This window comes from Callorhinchus milii, unplaced genomic scaffold, assembly GCF_018977255.1.
Source record: "Callorhinchus milii isolate IMCB2004 unplaced genomic scaffold, IMCB_Cmil_1.0 Scaffold27, whole genome shotgun sequence".
In the NCBI taxonomy this organism is placed as follows: domain Eukaryota; kingdom Metazoa; phylum Chordata; class Chondrichthyes; order Chimaeriformes; family Callorhinchidae; genus Callorhinchus; species Callorhinchus milii.
The window spans coordinates 2,523,224-2,541,398 of record NW_024704768.1 but is presented as its reverse complement, the minus strand read 5'-3'; the positions used below and the strand labels follow the sequence as shown (position 1 = coordinate 2,541,398).

At 51.1% G+C, this 18,175-nt stretch overlaps 2 protein-coding genes across 2 annotated transcripts in view; both read right to left on the bottom strand.

Moving 5' to 3' along the window:
- Window positions 1–226: 226 nt before the first annotated feature.
- On the bottom strand, window positions 227–12,281 carry LOC103189073 (phosphatidylinositol 5-phosphate 4-kinase type-2 gamma). The gene is made up of 10 exons (XM_042344382.1): window positions 11,991–12,281; window positions 8,040–8,137; window positions 6,518–6,614; window positions 5,199–5,348; window positions 4,462–4,608; window positions 3,852–3,890; window positions 3,136–3,249; window positions 2,670–2,925; window positions 1,995–2,098; window positions 227–604 (listed from the first exon to the last, which is right to left on the bottom strand). Exons 1-10 carry the CDS (start codon window positions 12,141–12,143, stop codon window positions 428–430), a joined length of 1,335 nt encoding a protein of 444 aa, XP_042200316.1. The 5' UTR covers window positions 12,144–12,281; the 3' UTR covers window positions 227–427.
- A 4,166-nt stretch (window positions 12,282–16,447) lies between these two features.
- Window positions 16,448–18,175, bottom strand: part of kif5ab (kinesin family member 5A, b) — a 38,164-nt gene continuing 36,436 nt past the window's right edge. Inside the window, exons 26-29 of the mRNA XM_042344338.1 lie at window positions 18,090–18,172; window positions 17,610–17,637; window positions 17,057–17,153; window positions 16,448–16,561 (exon numbers count right to left, since the gene is read on the bottom strand). Coding sequence (XP_042200272.1) covers window positions 17,075–17,153; window positions 17,610–17,637; window positions 18,090–18,172 — 190 coding nt within the window. The 3' untranslated portion in view covers window positions 16,448–16,561; window positions 17,057–17,074. The remainder of the gene's footprint in view (window positions 16,562–17,056; window positions 17,154–17,609; window positions 17,638–18,089; window positions 18,173–18,175) is intronic.

Below are 18,175 nucleotides of genomic sequence, written 5' to 3'. Positions count from 1 at the left end.
AGCCGTCACAAAGGTACCCCTTATTTGTGTGCGTGTCTATGTGTGTGTGCGCGCGTGTAAAAAAAAATTAGTATTCTAATACAAAAACACTCGTTTGTTAAAAAAGAAAAAAAAAAATCAATCGATATAAATGCTTCAAACTGAATGCGGATTGTGTGCGCGAGGGAGGGGATTGGTGGGGGGGTGGGGGTGAGAGAACCCCTACCACCCCCGTCTCTCTCCTCGTCCCTCCTCCCTCCCTCCCTCCGCGCTCCCCTCCCCCAAACACGCAAACCCATTATGTAGAGTCTTTGGATTATTCTTTTTGAGATTTCACGGCTAATGTGGAGAGCCGGCCGAGGTTACGCCGAGGTTCGCCGCCTCCGCGGAAGGTTTTCCGGCTCCCCTCTCGGCACGGGCGCTGGCTCCTTTAGAAGGCAAAGCGGTTTTAGTCCAACAGGCGGGGAGCCACGGGTTGTTGGACCCCTCGCCCGGAGTCAAAGTGAAACCCCAGACTGCTGCCCAGCGCCCCTCCTGGCGACGAGGGGGCGAAGACGTTGCTGATGAAATCCATGAAGCGTTTGGCGTACTGCTCGGGGTTCACCGTGGAGATCTCTGCCCCGGCCTGAGGTGGGGGAAGGGGTGGGTGGGGGGGGGGGGGGAGCGTGCAAGAGGCAACGTTAGAGACGAGGACGCGGAGCACATTCAGGGGGGAGGTTAATGGGGAGAATCTCCCACCCAAATAGGGGTTACAGTTCTATTTTCCCTCCAACTATCTCCCCTCATAGAATCTTACAGCAGAATCTTACCGTTTGGCCCATCGTGCCTGAGCTCCCAACCTGTCCCTCTCCTCCGCTCTCACCCCAAAGCCCTGCACATTTTTCCTCGTCAAGTCCCAATCCAATTCCCTTTCGAAACCTACTACTGAATCTGCTTCCAACCGCCTCTTCAGGCAGTGCGTTCCAGACCGTAATAAATCGATGCGTTAAACTTTTTTTTTAAAAAAATCTCCTGGTATCCCCTCTGGTTCTTTTGCCTCTTTTCCTCTCAAAAGTTTTTTTTCCCCAGAGGTTTGGTAAGTTCCCACAGCTTTCCACTGGGTGGACAGACGAACCCACACGCCATGGATTGTCATCAACATCTCCGCTATTGCAGTAGGCGAACTAGGATGGATCTGGGTCTTTTATCGTCCGGCAATTCCATGTTCCTCCCCTCTCCCGACGATGCGGACTTATGCTGAGGTGCGTTTCCAGGTGAGTTACTGGGCACCGTGTGGGCGAGGACATTATCATAATACGCAACGATAAACAGTACTCTTATCGCAGGCTCGATGACAGCTGAGGTCGTGGAGCCCCCACTACATACACACACACACAGGCATACACGCACCAATCGCACCCGCGTACACACACCTCGCTGCCCCACGATCGGCTCTCCTGCCCCTCTCCCCTCCTGGCGCCAGAACCTGGGACCTTCCCCACCCGCCGCCGCGCGCAGGTCCACACCGGGTCGTGTGGACTCAACCACTCAACCGCCAGAGGGAGCGCCGTTGAGAGAACTCCAGTTTAGATGCCGCGGCGGACATTAACCCCTCGCGCTTCATATCAACCTGCCCCCTCCCCCTCCACCCCCCCCCACCTCGCTCAGCGGGCTCCGATCTGCACCACGTCCCCCTGCCCGGCCCGCTCCACCATTGGCGGTCGGGCCTTCAGCCTCTCCGCCCCCAGGCTCTGGGGCTCCATCCTACAGCCCCTTCGCTCGCCTCCCCCCCGCCCCCTCCCCCCATCTGCCCCCACTGGGCCCTCGCCTCCTTCAAGGCCCATCTCAAGACCCGCCTCTTCGACCGACCCCGACTTGGGTCACCCTCCTACCCCCACCCTCCCCGCCCTCCAGATCCCAACCACCAGCTCGGGCCAAATCCCTGACTGTCCGGTGCCTTGGGACGTCCTCCTGACGCGAAAGGCGCCGTGTGAACATATAATAATAATAATTGGTGGTGGTGGTTGTTTACTCACCCCGTGCTTGACTGTTTTAGCTGCGTGCGCTGCTTTCTTTTTGGCATCGTATTGAGTGAGGATGTCAATCAGCCCCATGAAGTACACCGCTCGCTGGGGAGCTCCTGTGTGGATTGTGGGGGGGGGGGGGGGAGGGGGTAGAGATGCAGCAAATGGGTCAGACTGTCCGCAGCTCGCACCGGAGAACAATAACACTCGCATCGGACACGGCGACAGAGTCTCAACGACACAGTCATGCAGGTTTGAGGGTCTCTCTCTCTCTCTCCCCCCCCTCTAAGGCCTTGCTCCTCTCTCTCTACCTCTGTGACCTGATAACTCCATACCGACCTGTCCACTCCCTCTGCTCAGTGGGCTCCGGCCTGCTCCACGTCCCCCTACCCGGCCCCCACCCTCGGCGGGGGGTGGGGGGGTGCGAGGCGAAAGTCCTTCGCGCGTCTCCCTCCCTTGCGTCCTTCAAGGCCCGTCTCGAGACCCTCCTCTTCCAGCGCGCCTTCGGTAACCCTTCCAACCCCCCCACCCTCCACCTCTATCCTGATCCCAAATCCCCCCCCCCCCCATCTCGGGTCCAAATCCCTGACTGTCCAGCCAGCAACTTGGGACTTCCTCCCGACGCGAGGGGCTCTGTGTCGACGTGATTTCTTTTTCTCTGCTGCCGTCCTTGCTCGCAAACGTTACCTTCTGCACTCTTGATGGCGTAGCAATCCATGAAGGGCTCGTAATCCACAGAGCCGGCAGACTTTTGGAAGCTGTGGAAGCTGAACGCGGCATCTGGGGAGTGCACGGTGATGAACTGGTTCACCGAAATGTTGCCTCCGTTCTCCGTCTCGCTGGACACGGCGTGCTGCTCCAGCTCCTCCTCCTGCTCGGCCCGCTGCATGTCGTGAATCCCCAGCAACAAACTGTAATCCATGATCTTCAGATTAGCTAGGAACTACACACAAAAAAGGTTAGATGTTACCGAGCTCTTCCCGCCCCGCCACCCACTCCCCCACCACCCCCAGCACCTAAAAGACTGACAACACACGTGAATCGAACCCTCCTGAGAGCCCCTAACGCACTACGCTGCAGGATTCCATAGCTGGAGCCGATCAAACCCGTCCCCTACCACAGGCAGCAGCGAGAGACAGTTGCTCTCTCTCACCTCCACATCTCGCTTCAGCTTCTCCAGGAACAGCCTCTTCTGCTCGTCGTCGATGTAGAGTTTCTGACACCGGTGTAGGAGGTCCACATCCTTCAGGGTTGGCAGTTCTTTGCCCTGGAGCAGCAGCAACAACAACAACAACTTACATTTATTTGTACAGCAGCCTTCACGTTGGGAAGTTGAGCAGGGTATTGGGGGAAATGCTTTCTTGGGGGGTAAATGGCTGTGGCAGGGCAGTCGGAGATGGAACGAGGGTGTGAGTGTTGAATGGCAATGGGGTCGGCAGGGGGTTTGGGGAGAAGGAAGAAGGGAAATCAGCCAGACTGCAGCGTGACATTTACATGAGACAGGCTCCGAGAATTCAAATTAGCCCAGCGCTCGTTTGATCGTCGTGTTGATTACGTGAGACAAGGCAGTGAGCAGCAGACCAGCCTGGCAGAGGGTTAGTGACGAACAGTGGAGTGTGGGCAGCGGGTGTGATGGGAGGGCACAGAACTGGAGCCCAGGCGGGCGGGCGGACAGGGAAAGCTAACCAGTCGTGAAGGGCAGTAAATAAATAACAGGATCTGAATGGCAAAAAACAGGACTGGCTCAAACAACACCTTGTAACCCAGAATCTTTTGGTGCATAATTTCCAAACGTTAGCACTCGACAATCAGATAATAATAACAACAACCTTTGCGTTTGACGTACACCAATAAGAAGTGCTTCCTTACCTTCTCCTTGTCACTGGCTTCCCGGGAAACTAGAGATCCCTGAAAAGCAAACGTGCGTCAGTCACTCTGCCACTGGCGACAACCCCCGAGCACCAAACCCACCGGCGAATAAAAACCTGATCATAATAATCCTCGCACTTGACACAGCGCCTTATCACGACTTCGGGACGTCTCAAAGCTCTTCACAGGACAGACTGTAAAGTGTAGCCACTGTGGGCGTTTCTTGGGCGAAACGTGGCAGCCGGTCGTGCACAGCAGCGTTCCCCCACAAACGGTCGTGGATTGAGTGGCCACATTTTTTTTCTCTCTCTCTTGAGGGGCTATTGCCCTGCAAAGGGATCTGCCAATTGACCAACAGCCGGGTTCCAATTCACCACGAGGTAATCATTGGTGTGCGCGTGGAGTACGGAAACCTGCCTGAGGTTTCACCCCGACCCGCCCGGGATTTGAACCCGGGTCCTCGGTGACACCAGAGAGCTTGGCTGATAGATTCAGTGCCAAATTGGGGCACGATCACCCCCTCAAACCCAATATGGGGGGGTGAGGGGAGTTGCGCTATATAGGGAGGGGGCGGAGGCTGTACTGTATCTTGTAGCCAAGACGCTCTCACCTTCAGATCGTATTTCGTGTGCACAGTGAGCCTGTGACCGAAGACGTTTCTCATCACCAGCATGTAGGTCTCCTCTCCGTCCACCCCCAGCCGGTACATCCCCAGGAACTGAGGCAGCACCGAGTTGCCGTGACAGTTTACGATGTACTGCAACGCAAGTGGCCCGGGGTTACACACGGCCCCGTCTTCTCTCCCCTTTCCGCCTCAGTCACCCCGTGTCCCACTAAACCCGCTCTCGGACCTCTGCCAGACTAATCAGCACAAACCCCGGGGCAACACTCACCCAGCACTCTTCTTCCTACACCCCCCCACCCACCCCCATCAGACACGAATTGTCACTGGTAAAGAATAAAATAATCTTTGAATTTGTTGTAGCATCTTATCAAGCCGTCAAGTCTCAATGTGCTTCACAGGGTTTCCCCCTCCCAACCTCGTCAAGTGATTGTGCAGCTATGGGCAAACATGGTTATCGGGGGGTGGGGGGGGGCTGCTGTTGGGAGAGGTTGTGTGGATGTGTAGGAGGGACCTTACCACGTAGAGGGCTATCAGAACGCGGGCAACAACAAGAAAACAGCATTTACGAGACGCCTATTGCTTTGGGAGGACGTCCCAAGGCGCTGGAAAGTCAGGGATCCGCACCTGAGGTGGTGGGTGGGATCAGGAGGGGTGGAGGGTGAGGGGTTAGGAGGGTGAACGAAGGGGCGGTCGAAGACACCTCTGCACGGAGAGCCACGCACCTCGTGGTAGCCCGACAGGAAGCCGTGCATGTCTGCCACATCTTCACTGGAGATCTGCTTGATGACAAAGTTCCCATCACAGCTCTTCAGGAACAGCATCCCGTTGCGGCTCTCACATTCATTGTACGGAGGACTTCGGGTCAGGGACACCTGAAAGACACGGTCGTAGGATCAAGCTCATCGCTCATTCCTCTGGGCTGATCCGAACAGTAATAACAATAATATTAATCCTTGCATTTGATACAGCGCCTTATCACGTCTTCAAGACGTCTCAAAGCGCTTCACGGACTACACTGTAAAGTGAGTTGACTGTGTATTTTGTGGGTAAAAAGCGGCAGCCATTTGCGCACAGCAGAGTCCCCACAAACAGTCGTGGGATTGAGAGACCAAATTATTATTACTTTTTTAAAAAAGCTATTATTATCCCTGGAAAAGCGATCCGCCACTCGACTAACAACTGGGCTCCTACTTACTGCGAGGTAAGCAGAGTAAGGAAACTTACTCTAAACTGGAATTCTAACTGCTCCTTCCCCGGGATTGAATTATTCATCAAAACATAATACACATTTATATGGTGCCTTCCACACAAAACAAAACTCCCCGAGTGCTTTGCAGAATGAAATTAATTAGAAAAAACAAAAACGGCCCCAACAACAACAACAACAACAAGATTCCATTTATTGAGCGCCTTTCATGTCGGGAGGACGTCCCAAGGCGCTGTACAGTTGGGTCAGGACCCGAGCATTGGGGGGAAATGGTCAGGGGGAGGGAAGGGAGGGAGCGAGGAGGGGGAAGAGAGTCGAGAGGGGAGCTGAAGGCTGAAGGTACAGTCGAAGAGAAAGGTCTTGAGACCGGCCTTGAAGGAGGAAAGGGAGGAAGCAGCGAAGGCACTGGGGATAGAGTTCCAGAGCCTCGGGGCTGAGAGGCTGAAGGCCACCGATAGTAGGGCGGTTGGGGCGGGGGATGTGGAACAGACCGGAGCCAGAGGAACGTAGGGTACAGGCGGGTAGGTAGGGGGATAGTAGGTCGGAGAGGTAGGAGGGAGCGAGGCCGTGAATGGCCTTGTAGGTGAGGATCTTGAATTCGATCCTCTGGGGGCCCCAAGCACACATGTGCATACACACACACACGACACTCACGCAGATGGACGGACACTCACGCAGACGGACGCTCACACAGACGGACGGACACTCACACAGACGGACGGACACTCACACAGACGGACAGAGACACACCACACCCACCACCAATACTGCAACGAGCACAAGCATTTCCTGCACAAAACTCCACAAAGCCCCGGCCCAGTCCCGTGCAGTTACCTGGTAATCCATGTCGTCGATGCCGAATCTCTCTCGCAGGTTCCTGAAGACCTGGGGACAGTATTCCTTGAACTTAAAGTTGCTCGGCAGGTTCTCCCTGCAGACAGAGAGCGCACACGGTGAGCGTTTAAAATCGCACGGCTCCCGCGGTTGCCAAAGCCCACAGCCTCGCCAGCTCCTCCAGCAGCAAGCTGGCCTTCAATAATCGTCCTCACGTCAGTGAAAATGTTTTCGCTGACCGATCGATCGCCAGTATCGATTCACACCTCCTGTCATTACTCACAGCCACAATGACAAAAGTAATCCTTGCATTTGATATAGCACCTTATCACGTCGTTGAGACGTCTCAAAGAATATACTGTAAAGTGACTGTGGTATTTTGCGGGCAAAACCCAGCAGCCAGTTGCGCACAGCAGCGTCCCACAAACGTGGATTTAAGTGGCCAAATTTTTGCGACTTTTTAATTTATTTTTAGAAGGGATTACTACCCTCAGAAAGCAATCCCTCAATCAATGTACAACCGGGTTCCTGCTTTACTGCTCGGTCAACAGAGCTGTGTGGAGTAAGGAAACGTGCCTAAGATTTCACCCCGCTCAGGAATTGAACCTGGGTCCTCTCGCTTCGAGGCGAGGGCTGTCGCCAATACGCTACAGGACTCCACATACACCAGCTGCTCTGCTCTTGCCTGTCATTCCATAAATCTGCAGTGATGATAAGCGAGTGGAGTGCATCACACAAGGGTTAGGTCCAGCTGGCACTCGACTGTTTCTCTAAAGGATGTCAAATGTACTCTTGTGGCTTCCATCGTCTTGCTCCTCTCAGTTTACTGCCTTGCAATGACTCCCATTCTAGAATTCTAAAATACACAGTCACTACACTTTGCAGGATATTCTGTGAAGAGCTTTTAGAAGTCTCCACAAGGTGATAAGGCCCTATATCAACTGCAAGATTATTGTACAACACATATTGACTGATTTAGGTAATGCCATGGAGGGGTGGAGGGGGTGGGGGGAGAGGGAAGAAAAAGGGCATCTCGATCAATTTAGATGTGGTAACTGAGCACTTTGGAACAATTAAAATAACGATTAATAAATAACACTCATTCCACGACGACTTGTATTTATTTACTTTGAAGAGATTCTTATCGCCAGAAAGTGATCTGCCAATTCCTACTCACTGTTAGGTAAACAGGGGGAGGCACGTGGAATAAGGGAACTTGACTGAGGTTTCACCCTGGCCGGGAATCGAACAGTAATAAGTACTATTATTATTATTAATAAGTACTCAGGGTATCAATTGTTAATGATAATCCTTGTAATTGTTATAGCGCCTTATCACGTCTTTGAGATGTCGTGACAGAATGTACCGTAAAGTGGATTGATTGTGTATTTTATTGCATACATAAATAATAATAATAATAAACGGGTTTGACAAGCAAAGCATGAGACTGAGACCAGAGCACAAGGCTCGGCTGTAGCTCCATCCGGCGCGATATATAAACGCAAGCCGTTGTTGTACCTACTTATTAAACAGGTGGTTGGTGACTTTGATTTTCGAGTTGGCTTTGAAGTCATCGGGCAGCAACATCACAGGCACTGGGACGTGATTGAGCTCATTCACCTGCGGAGACAGACCAGGGGAACCTGAGCGCACAAAAACGCCATCGGCCCCGGCGAGCTCAGCCCGAAACCCCACGCTGGACAACGCCCCTGATAACACGCCGTGCGTGGTTTAATTGAGCGAGGGCGTTATTGCGAGCCCAAGCTGCACGCTTCCAGATTCCCGAGGAGCGCCGGTGTGGGTGAAAAGCAAAGCAAGCGTGGGCGAAATATGCAGCTGCTAAAATGAGCAGAGTCCCGTTTGGCAGCCTCCAAAGTGAAGGATGCAGCTCGTTATGGAATAGCAAGGTCGCCCCCCCCGAGCTACGCTTTCCAGAGGACTGCAAACAGTTGCATACTTGTACTTGACACAGAGCCTTATTACGGAGAGAAATCTCAAAAGCTCTTCGCACAACGAATTCCTTTGAAAGTTCTGGGAGGGAGAAACAAAAGGGAGATTCATCCTCGAAAAAAGAGGTCTCTCTCGGTTTAGCTATTCTTTTCTGCTGTAACGTTACAGGACGAGTCAGTTGCTGCATATAATCAAATATGATATGCAAATATAATTAAAATATAGATATTAATAAATATATTTATTTTTCGCCCTGCTTTGTTAGAAGTCAGTTCAATTATGTAAATATTGTGCATTATAATTTACATAAATACTATATATATACACACACACACACACACACATCGTCCTCCCACTCTTTCTTGCTCTCTCCGATTAAATAAACGTTTAAGTGTTTCTGCGTTTAAGTGTTTCTGCGTTTAAGTGTTTCTCTCTCTCTCTGTTTAGGCATTTTCCTCTGTGCGTTTAAATGTTGTCTCTGCGTTTAACTATTTCTCGATCTTTGTTTATCTATTTGTCTCTCTCCGTTTAGTCATTTCTCTCTCTCTGTAGTCATTTCTCTCTCTTAGTTATTAGTTCTCTCTCTCCGTGTTTTCACGTTTCTCTGTGTTTATCTATTTCTTCCTCTATGTGTTTAGTTATTTCTCTCTTAATTATCAGTTATTTATTAGTTATCTCTCTCTCTGTGTATTTAGTTATTTCTCTGTTAGTTATTGCTCTCCTTTGTTATTAGTTATCTCTCTCTCTGCTTATGTATTAGTTATCTGTCTGTTTAGTTATTAGTTATCTCGCTCGCTCTCTGTTTAGTTATTGCTCTGTTTAGCTATTAGTTCTCTCTCTCTGTTTAGTTATTAGTTCTCTCTCTGTCTCTCTGTTATAATAATAATAATCCTTGCATTTGATATAGCGCTTTTCACGTCTTCTCGACGTCTCAAAGCGCTTCACAGAATATACTGTAAAGTGAATTGACCGTATATTTGAGGGCGAATTTAGTTATTAGTTCTCTCTCTCTCTGTGTTTAGTTATTAGTTCTCTCTCTCTCTCTGTGTTTAGTTATTAGTTCTCTCTCTCTCTCTGTGTTTAGTTATTCGTTCTCTCTCTCTCTCTGTGTTTAGTTATTCGTTCTCTCTCTCTCTCTGTGTTTAGTTATTCGTTCTCTCTCTCTCTCTCTCTCTGTGTTTAGTTATTAGTTCTCTCTCTCTCTCTCTGTGTTTAGTTATTAGTTCTCTCTCTCTCTGTGATTAGTTATTAGTTCTCTCTCTCTGTGTTTAGTTATTAGTTCTCTCTCTCTCTCTGTGTTTAGTTATTAGTTCTCTCTCTCTCTCTGTTTTTATTTTTTTTTTTTTTAGTTATTAGTTCTCTCTCTCTCTCTGTGTTTAGTTATTAGTTCTCTCTCTCTCTCTGTGTTTAGTTATTAGTTCTCTCTCTCTCTCTGTGTTTAGTTATTAGTTCTCTCTCTCTCTCTGTGTTTAGTTATTAGTTCTCTCTCTCTCTCTGTGTTTAGTTATTAGTTCTCTCTCTCTCTCTGTGTTTAGTTATTAGTTCTCTCTCTCTCTCTGTGTTTTTTTATTAGTTCTCTCTCTCTCTCTGTGTTTAGTTATTAGTTCTCTCTCTCTCTCTGTGTTTAGTTATTAGTTCTCTCTCTCTCTCTGTGTTTAGTTATTAGTTCTCTCTCTCTCTCTGTGTTTAGTTATTAGTTCTCTCTCTCTCTCTGTGTTTAGTTATTAGTTCTCTCTCTCTCTCTGTGTTTAGTTATTAGTTCTCTCTCTCTCTCTGTGTTTAGTTATTAGTTCTCTCTCTCTCTCTGTGTTTAGTTATTAGTTCTCTCTCTCTCTCTGTGTTTAGTTATTAGTTCTCTCTCTCTCTCTCTCTGTGTTTAGTTATTAGTTCTCTCTCTCTCTCTGTGTTTAGTTATTAGTTCTCTCTCTCTCTCTGTGTTTAGTTATTAGTTCTCTCTCTCTCTCTGTGTTTAGTTATTAGTTCTCTCTCTCTCTCTGTGTTTAGTTATTAGTTCTCTCTCTCTCTCTGTTTTTAGTTATTAGTTCTCTCTCTCTCTGTGTTTAGTTATTAGTTCTCTCTCTCTCTCTGTGTTTAGTTATTAGTTCTCTCTCTGTGTTTAGTTATTAGTTCTCTCTCTCTGTGTTTAGTTATTAGTTCTCTCTCTCTTTCTGTGTTTAATTATTAGTTCTCTCTCTCTTTCTGTGTTTAATTATTAGTTCTCTCTCTCTCTCTGTTTAGTTATTAGTTCTCTCTCTCTTTCTGTGTTTAGTTATTAGTTCTCTCTCTCTGTGTTTAGTTATTAGTTCTCTCTCTGTGTTTAGTTATTAGTTCTCTCTCTGTGTTTAGTTATTAGTTCTCTCTCTGTGTTTAGTTATTAGTTCTCTCTCTGTGTTTAGTTATTAGTTCTCTCTCTCTCTGTTTAGTTATTAGTTCTCTCTCTCTCTGTTTAGTTATTAGTTCTCTCTCTCTCTGTTTAGTTATTAGTTCTCTCTCTCTCTGTGTTTAGTTATTAGTTCTCTCTCTCTCTGTTTAGTTATTAGTTCTCTCTCTCTCTGTGTTTAGTTATTAGTTCTCTCTCTCTCTGTTTAGTTATTAGTTCTCTCTCTCTGTGTTTAGTTATTGGTTCTCTCTCTGTGTTTAGTTATTGGTTCTCTCTCTCTCTGTTTAGTTATTAGTTCTCTCTCTCTCTGTGTTTAGTTATTAGTTCTCTCTCTCTCTGTGTTTAGTTATTAGTTCTCTCTCTCTCTGTGTTTAGTTATTAGTTCTCTCTCTCTCTGTGTTTAGTTATTAGTTCTCTCTCTCTCTGTTTAGTTATTAGTTCTCTCTCTCTCTGTGTTTAGTTATTGGTTCTCTCTCTCTCTGTGTTTAGTTATTAGTTCTCTCTCTCTCTGTGTTTAGTTATTAGTTCTCTCTCTCTCTGTATTTAGTTATTAGTTCTCTCTCTCTCTGTGTTTAGTTATTAGTTCTCTCTCTGTGTTTAGTTATTGGTTCTCTCTCTGTGTTTAGTTATTGGTTCTCTCTCTCTCTATTTAGTTATTAGTTCTCTCTCTCTCTGTGTTTAGTTATTAGTTCTCTCTCTCTCTGTGTTTAGTTATTAGTTCTCTCTCTCTCTGTTTAGTTATTAGTTCTCTCTATCTCTGTGTTTAGTTATTGGTTCTCTCTCTGTGTTTAGTTATTAGTTCTCTCTCTCTCTGTGTTTAGTTATTAGTTCTCTCTCTCTCTGTGTTTAGTTATTAGTTCTCTCTCTCTCTCTGTATTTAGTTATTAGTTCTCTCTCTCTCTCTGTGTTTAGTTATTAGTTCTCTCTCTCTCTGTGTTTAGTTATTAGTTCTCTCTCTGTGTTTAGTTATTAGTTCTCTCTCTGTGTTTAGTTATTAGTTCTCTCTCTGTATTTAGTTATTAGTTCTCTCTCTGTGTTTAGTTATTAGTTCTCTCTCTCTGTGTGTGTGTGTGTGTGGGTGTGTGTGTGGGTGTGTGTGTGGGGGGGTGAGTGCCGGGGGGGGGGGTGGGGGCCGGGGCTCACCGAGTGGTTGACGCCCCACATGAAGACGCTGATGAGCGGGTTCCCGGCCCTGAACACCGACACTTTCTGCGACACGAAATGCTTCTTCTTGGTCTTGGTTTTGCTGACGGACGCGGTGGGGATGTTGATGGTCGAGGTGGCGGTGGAGGCCATGGCGCTGCTCCTCTCCTCTCCTCCCCGCCCCTCTCTCCCTCTCTCTCTCTCCCCGGGATGTCCGGCTCCGGCCTCAGGCGGCAGCAGCTGCTCACCTGCGCTAGGCCGCAGGTACCGCGTCACGTGCCCCCCCCGCCCCCCCCCACCGCTCCGTCACCCCGGCAACCGCCCCGAGGCACCGCGTCACGTGGTGGCCGCGCCCCGCCCCCACAGGTACTGCGTCACGTGCTCCGCGCCCCACCCCACCCCCACAGGTACCGCGTCACGTGCTCTTCCCACAGGTACGACGTCACGTGCTCCTCCCCCCCCCCACAGGTACTACGTCACGTGCTCCTCCCCCCCCACACACAGGTACCACGTCACGTGCTCCTCCCCCCCCCACACAGGTACTACGTCACGTGCTCCTCCCCCCCCCCACACACAGGTACCACGTCATGTGCCCCCAACAACAACATATATAGACGCCTTTCAAGTCGGGAGGACGTCCCAAGGCGCTGGACAGTCAGGGGTTGGGGCCGAGCATGGGGGGAGGGGGAGGGGGGGTGAGGAGTGGGTTGGGGGGGAGGGATGGGGAGGGGGGAGGGAGGGGAGGGATGGGGGAGGGGAGGGGAGGGATGGGGTGGGGGAGGGGGAGGGATGGGGAGGGATGGGGTGGGGGAGGGGGAGGGATGGGGTGGGGGAGGGATGGGGTGGGGGAGGGGGAGGGGTGGGGTGGGGGAGGGGGAGGGAGGGGGAGGGGTGGGGAGGGATGGGGTGGGGTGCGGGAGGGGTGGTGTAGGGGTGAGGGAGGGCAGAGAGGTGGGAGGGCGACCAAAGGGACGGTCGAAGAGAAGGGTCTTGAGACCGACCCTGAAGGAGGTGAGGGAGGGAGCGAGGCCGAGGGACCGTGGGATGGAGTTCCAGAGTGTGGGGGCGGAGAGGCTGGAAGCCCGGACACCGATGGGTCGGGCGGGAGACACGGAGCAGACCGGAGCCCGATGAGCGGAGGGAGCGGGGAGGTTGGTAGGGAGTCAGCAGGTCAGAGAGGGGAAGAGGGGGCGAGGACGAGGATCTCGAACTCGATCCTCTGGGGGATGGGGAGCCGGTGGGGTCGGGCGCGGGGGGGGGAGTGATGGGGTCGCGGAGCCTGGCGCGCGAGAGTGGGACTTCGGCTCGGAGTGCTGTCCAGACGCTCCAGCAGCAGTCCTCGTCCTGGACAGTCTTTATACCCCACGCGCGCCTCCAGCCCTCTCTCCCCTCCTCCCTCGCGGTGTGCCGGAACAACAGCTCGCATTTTGTCAGCGCCCCCCCCCCTCGCGCAGGGTAGCGTCCCAGGGCGCTCGACAACGGCACCGAGGTTCCACTCCGATACGTTGATGCCCTCTGCCTCAACAAGGGCCGAGGAAGAGCCGCCACCACCAACTGGAACGCACTCGGGAGCGAGAGGTTATCCCACCTGAAGGATGCTAAATAAATACACGGTGTCGCTGTTGTTATCGGGGAGCAGGCTGCTGTGGTTGAAGACCCTCCTCTCGAATCGCACCCTCACTGATTCCCACCCCCCCACACCCCCACCCCCAGCTCTGGTCCAAACCCCTGACTGTCCAGCGCCTCGGGACGTCCTCCCTAAACTTACTATTGTCGACCAAACCGAGAGTCCCCGACGCACTTGGGTGCCCCCGAGACAAAACAGCGCGAGAGGCGTTCAGCCGTCGGAAGCGGTTGCTTTTATTTCACAGGGGTCCGTGAACCGGTAAATATGATTTCAATCCGTTATACAACAAAAATCGATTTTTAAAAAAAAAACACAGCAGTATAATGCATCGGTGTGTTACAGAACTCTACAGAGTAGGTAATCAGATACGGTACAGGTAAAGCACAATGCCCATTGATAACAATGGACGCACTGGGGCTCCGGTATTCAGTCATCAGTATTTCTTCCTCCCCCACCCCACCCACCCACCCACCCCCCTCTCCCCCTTTCCCTCTCTTCCCCCTCTTCCCATCTCCCCCACACACCTGCTTCTAATGCTTCACATGCGGGGGGGGGGGGGGGTGGGGGGCGTGGGGGTGTTGTCCCCCTACTTTCGAGCGCCCGATATCCATCCCAGAGCCCAGACACTGAGCGACGGAATGTGCGAGGTTCGGCTGCGCTGAATTACAACCGGGTTCCTACTGACCGCCGGGTAACCCGAGGCGCGTGGAGTGAGGAAACCGGCCGAAAGGTTTCGTCCCACGCAGGAATTGACCCCGGGTCCTACGCTGGGCTCGCTGTCTCCCACCCCACCCCACCCTCCGCAGGTTGAAGGGGCGACACAACCTCTTCCGAGAGCATCGATTTTGTTTCCGTTGTCGCCCTCCCAATACCTCAACCGTCTTCAGCCCATTCAGTGGGTCAAACTCCCCGCTCTTCTCAGCATCTCAACAGCACAGCAGCTTGCATTTACGTAGCGTCCTTCACGTGGGGTAGCGTCCCAGATCTCTCCCTCCCTCCCCTCTTGCTGCACCTCCATCATGCACGCAGAGAGAGAGAGAGATGGGTGGGGGGGTGGGGGGAGAACAGAATTGCACACGTAGAGAGACAGAAAGACGCACAGAAAGGCAGAGAGAGAGAGAGAGGCAGAAAAACACAGGGAGTGTGATAGTCACACACGGAATCAGACACGCACATACACACGGGGAAATAGAGACATGGTCACACAGACAGAAAGAGGCAGAAAGAGGTCTCTCTCACACACGTACGCACACACAATAATAATAATAATCCTTACATTTGATATAGCGTCTACGCACATCGTTGAGGCATCTCAAAGCGCTTCACAGAATGTACTGTAAAGTGCGTATTTACAGTGTTTTGTGGGCAAAACGCAGCAGCCAATTGCGCACAGCAAATGTCCCACAAACAGTCGCCGTTTGAGTGACCAAATTATTCATATTTTTTTTATCAGAAAGATAGAGAGAGAGAAATAAACGCAGAGAGAATCACACCCACACACAGCGCGTTCCGCGGCTTCAGGTTTAATTTGTAACCTTGGCCGTCTTTAACCCTTTCGACACACCCTTTCACGCAAACACCGGAAACCTTTGCGAGGACCGTGATGCCCATTAAGAGATCCCGTCAACATTCCCAAATCCAGAAAGTGTGCCGGGAGCAACCTACACAATTCCAACCTCGGGTTCAGAAATTTAAACGAAAATAATAATAATAATAATAAATCACAGAGAAGATCAGTGAGTGCCAGCCTCGCGGCTCCAACGCAGTTTACACTGAGATTATCCGTACAGCACCTTTATAGTTTACGGTTAAAAGCATCGACGGTCACAAGTTTTATCAGGTCACGGTATAATAGAGAGAACCCACTGGTTTACAAGTCACATGCAGATACACGCAGGGAGTGTGTCATGTACAGTGGAGCTAACATTATAATAAATAATAATAATCCTTGCTTTTGACGTAACGCCTTATCACGTCGTCGAGACGTCCCAAAGCGGTTCACAGGATATACTGCAAACTGAACTGACTTGTGTATTTTGTGGTAGCAACGCGGCATTCGTTAACAGTGGGGACTGGAGAGATGATGGGCGCGATTGACTGGGATCTGGGACCTGGGCAGGTCTGTTGGGGTCTGTGTTTTGGGGTGCTTGATCTCCCCCGAATCCAACTCCGTTTCCGTTTGAGAGTGCTCGTGCTTTGAAATTTAGAGTGACGCACACGGCTGCCGAGAATTCTTCGACACGGTGTCTGAGTTTGGAAGCCGATGTGTTATATTTTAGATAACATATAATCAGTTAACAATCCTCGCATTCGATACAGCGCCTTATCACGTCTTCGAGACGTCTCAAAGTGCTTCGCAGGATATACCGTAAAGTGAATTGACTGTGTATTTTGTTTGACGAACACCAATATTGTGTACATACAGTGTTCCACGAACAGTCATGGATTGAGTGACCAATTTTTTTTTAAAAAAAAAGGATTATTACCCTTGGAAAGCGATCCGACAATCGACTACTTACTGTCGGGTAAACAGAGACTGGTGGAAGGAACCCAGTTCGTGCTCAGAATATCCCCAAACATCGGTGAAAGCAAGTTAAATGACCCATAGGATATACCTGGGAGCGGGGACGGATGGACGGACGGATGGACGGGCAGGTCAAATGCACGGCTCAAGTTAAGACATAGCTAGAATTGGCCCATCCGTCTTTGAAGTGAGTGCGAAAGAGTCAGCAGGTGGGAGGGTGGGGGTTTGGGCAGCCTCAGTACCTCCCTCCTCCGTGGAGGAGTGGGTGGGGGTGGTGGGGGTACACGAGGGGAAGGGGAAGGGGGGGTTGGGAGGGCGTTGAAGAAGGAGGAGAAGAGAGAGAAGACAGCACGACGCAACAATTGCCGGAGTAAAATGGGGGACTGTGTGACCTGTCTCCTGTGGCCCAGATTCCAAGCCCTGAAAAAACAGAAGAAGCCAAACATCAGGGGGACGGACGTTCTCCGAACCGAGGCCCGAAAAGAAAGCCCGTCGCGTCCCTTCTCCCTTTTATTTTTNAAGGTCCATTTATTTACCAAATTCCCTCTCCCCCGCTTGACGCCCGCAGATCTCTCCGCTCAGGCCTCCTCGTCGCTGAGGTGTACAGTTGCACGGACGCGGTTTTGCCCTTTGCTTAGTATTATTATTATTATTATTATTATTATTATTATTTTTATTTGCTTAACTCCTCCCTTCCACAAAAACGACAACAAAAAGGTTGGACTATGATCGCAACGAGGGTCCTGTACACCTGCCCGAGTCCCTACGCCAGTTTGGCGCCACTCGTGCTTTGCATCGGTCGTATTAAGTGCCTGGCCACGACTTGGCGTGCGTTGGCTAAAGCTCCCGCTCACCGCTCGTCCACAGTGAGGGAGGGAGGGAGGGATGGAGGGAGGAGGCAGAGCGCGCGGGTACCTGTGTGGAGGGCGGCTGTTAACTCGCCGCTGTCTCCTGCTGGAACACATAGACCTTGGCCTGGTCGTCGGCCTCGCAGCCACAGTGAGAGTCGCTCCTGGGATGAGGGCAGACGGTTGTTCAGTGCCCGAGACACGCTGTGACCTTCAGCCCCCCCCGCACCTCCCCGAAACTCACTTCGCAGGATATACACAGTGTAGTGACTGCGTATTTTGTGGGCGAAACGCGGCAGCCAATGGCGCACAGCGGCGTCCCCCACAAACAGCCGTGGATTGAGCGACCAAATTATCATTATTTTTTTGTAAACCCTTTTGGAGTCCTTGCATTTGGCAAAGCGCTGTTCGGAAGCGCTTCCCTCCCTCCCTCCCTCCTCTCCCTCCCAAACTACCCCCCCACCCCTCCCTCCCCTCCCCTACTTCTGCCCCAGCACTGGGAAGGAACGCGAGCTCGACATCCCCCGCACGGTGCGGGGCGCAAGCCCACGCCTCCCCGACTCCGAGGCGAGGGACCGAGCCACGGCTGGACATCTAAGCGACCGAACAATGTCGCTCACCTGTTGTCATTGATGTCTGTCTCGTTGCCTGGGGGCAAAAGCGAGACAGCAGGTTGTCAGCATAAAAAGGACGGGGGTTGGGGGGGGGCGGGGAGAGAGAGAGGGAGAGAGAGAAAAAAAGAACAGATTTAGTGTGGAAAGACGATATTCTGGGATTATTATAACGTAGTAATAATCCCTGCATTTGATACAGCGCCTTATCACGTTGTTGTGACGTCTCAAAGCGCTTCACAGGATATACCGTGAAGGGTAGCGACTGCGCACTTTGGGGGCGAAACTCGGCAGCCCATTGCGCACAGCGGCGTTCCCCCACCCAAACAGCCGTGGATTGAGCGACCAATTTTTATTGAGGGATTTTTACCCCCTGGAAAACAATCTGCCAGTTGTCGAACAACGGAGGGAGGGAGGGAGGGGGGGGGGGGAGTGAGGGAGGGAGGGAGGGGGGAGTGAGGGAGGGAGGGAGGATGGGTGTTTTCTCACCATTGGCGATGTTTTGCTTCTGGAGGGAGTCCAGGCTTTCCACTGACGACAGCGTCCCATTAGAGCAGCCGCCACTCAGAGAGCTG

Bases quoted from the DNA above. Each gene is read 5' to 3' on its own strand.
- LOC103189073 (XM_042344382.1), bottom strand. From the start codon at position 12,143: ATGGCCTCCACCGCCACCTCGACCATCAACATCCCCACCGCGTCCGTC. The intron at 2,099-2,669 runs GTAACGTTTGCG...CAATCCACACAG, and splicing joins CGCCATCAAGAGTGCAGAAG to GAGCTCCCCAGCGAGCGGTG. The intron at 605-1,994 runs GTGAGTAAACAA...CCCCCACCTCAG, and splicing joins CTAAAACAGTCAAGCACGGG to GCCGGGGCAGAGATCTCCAC.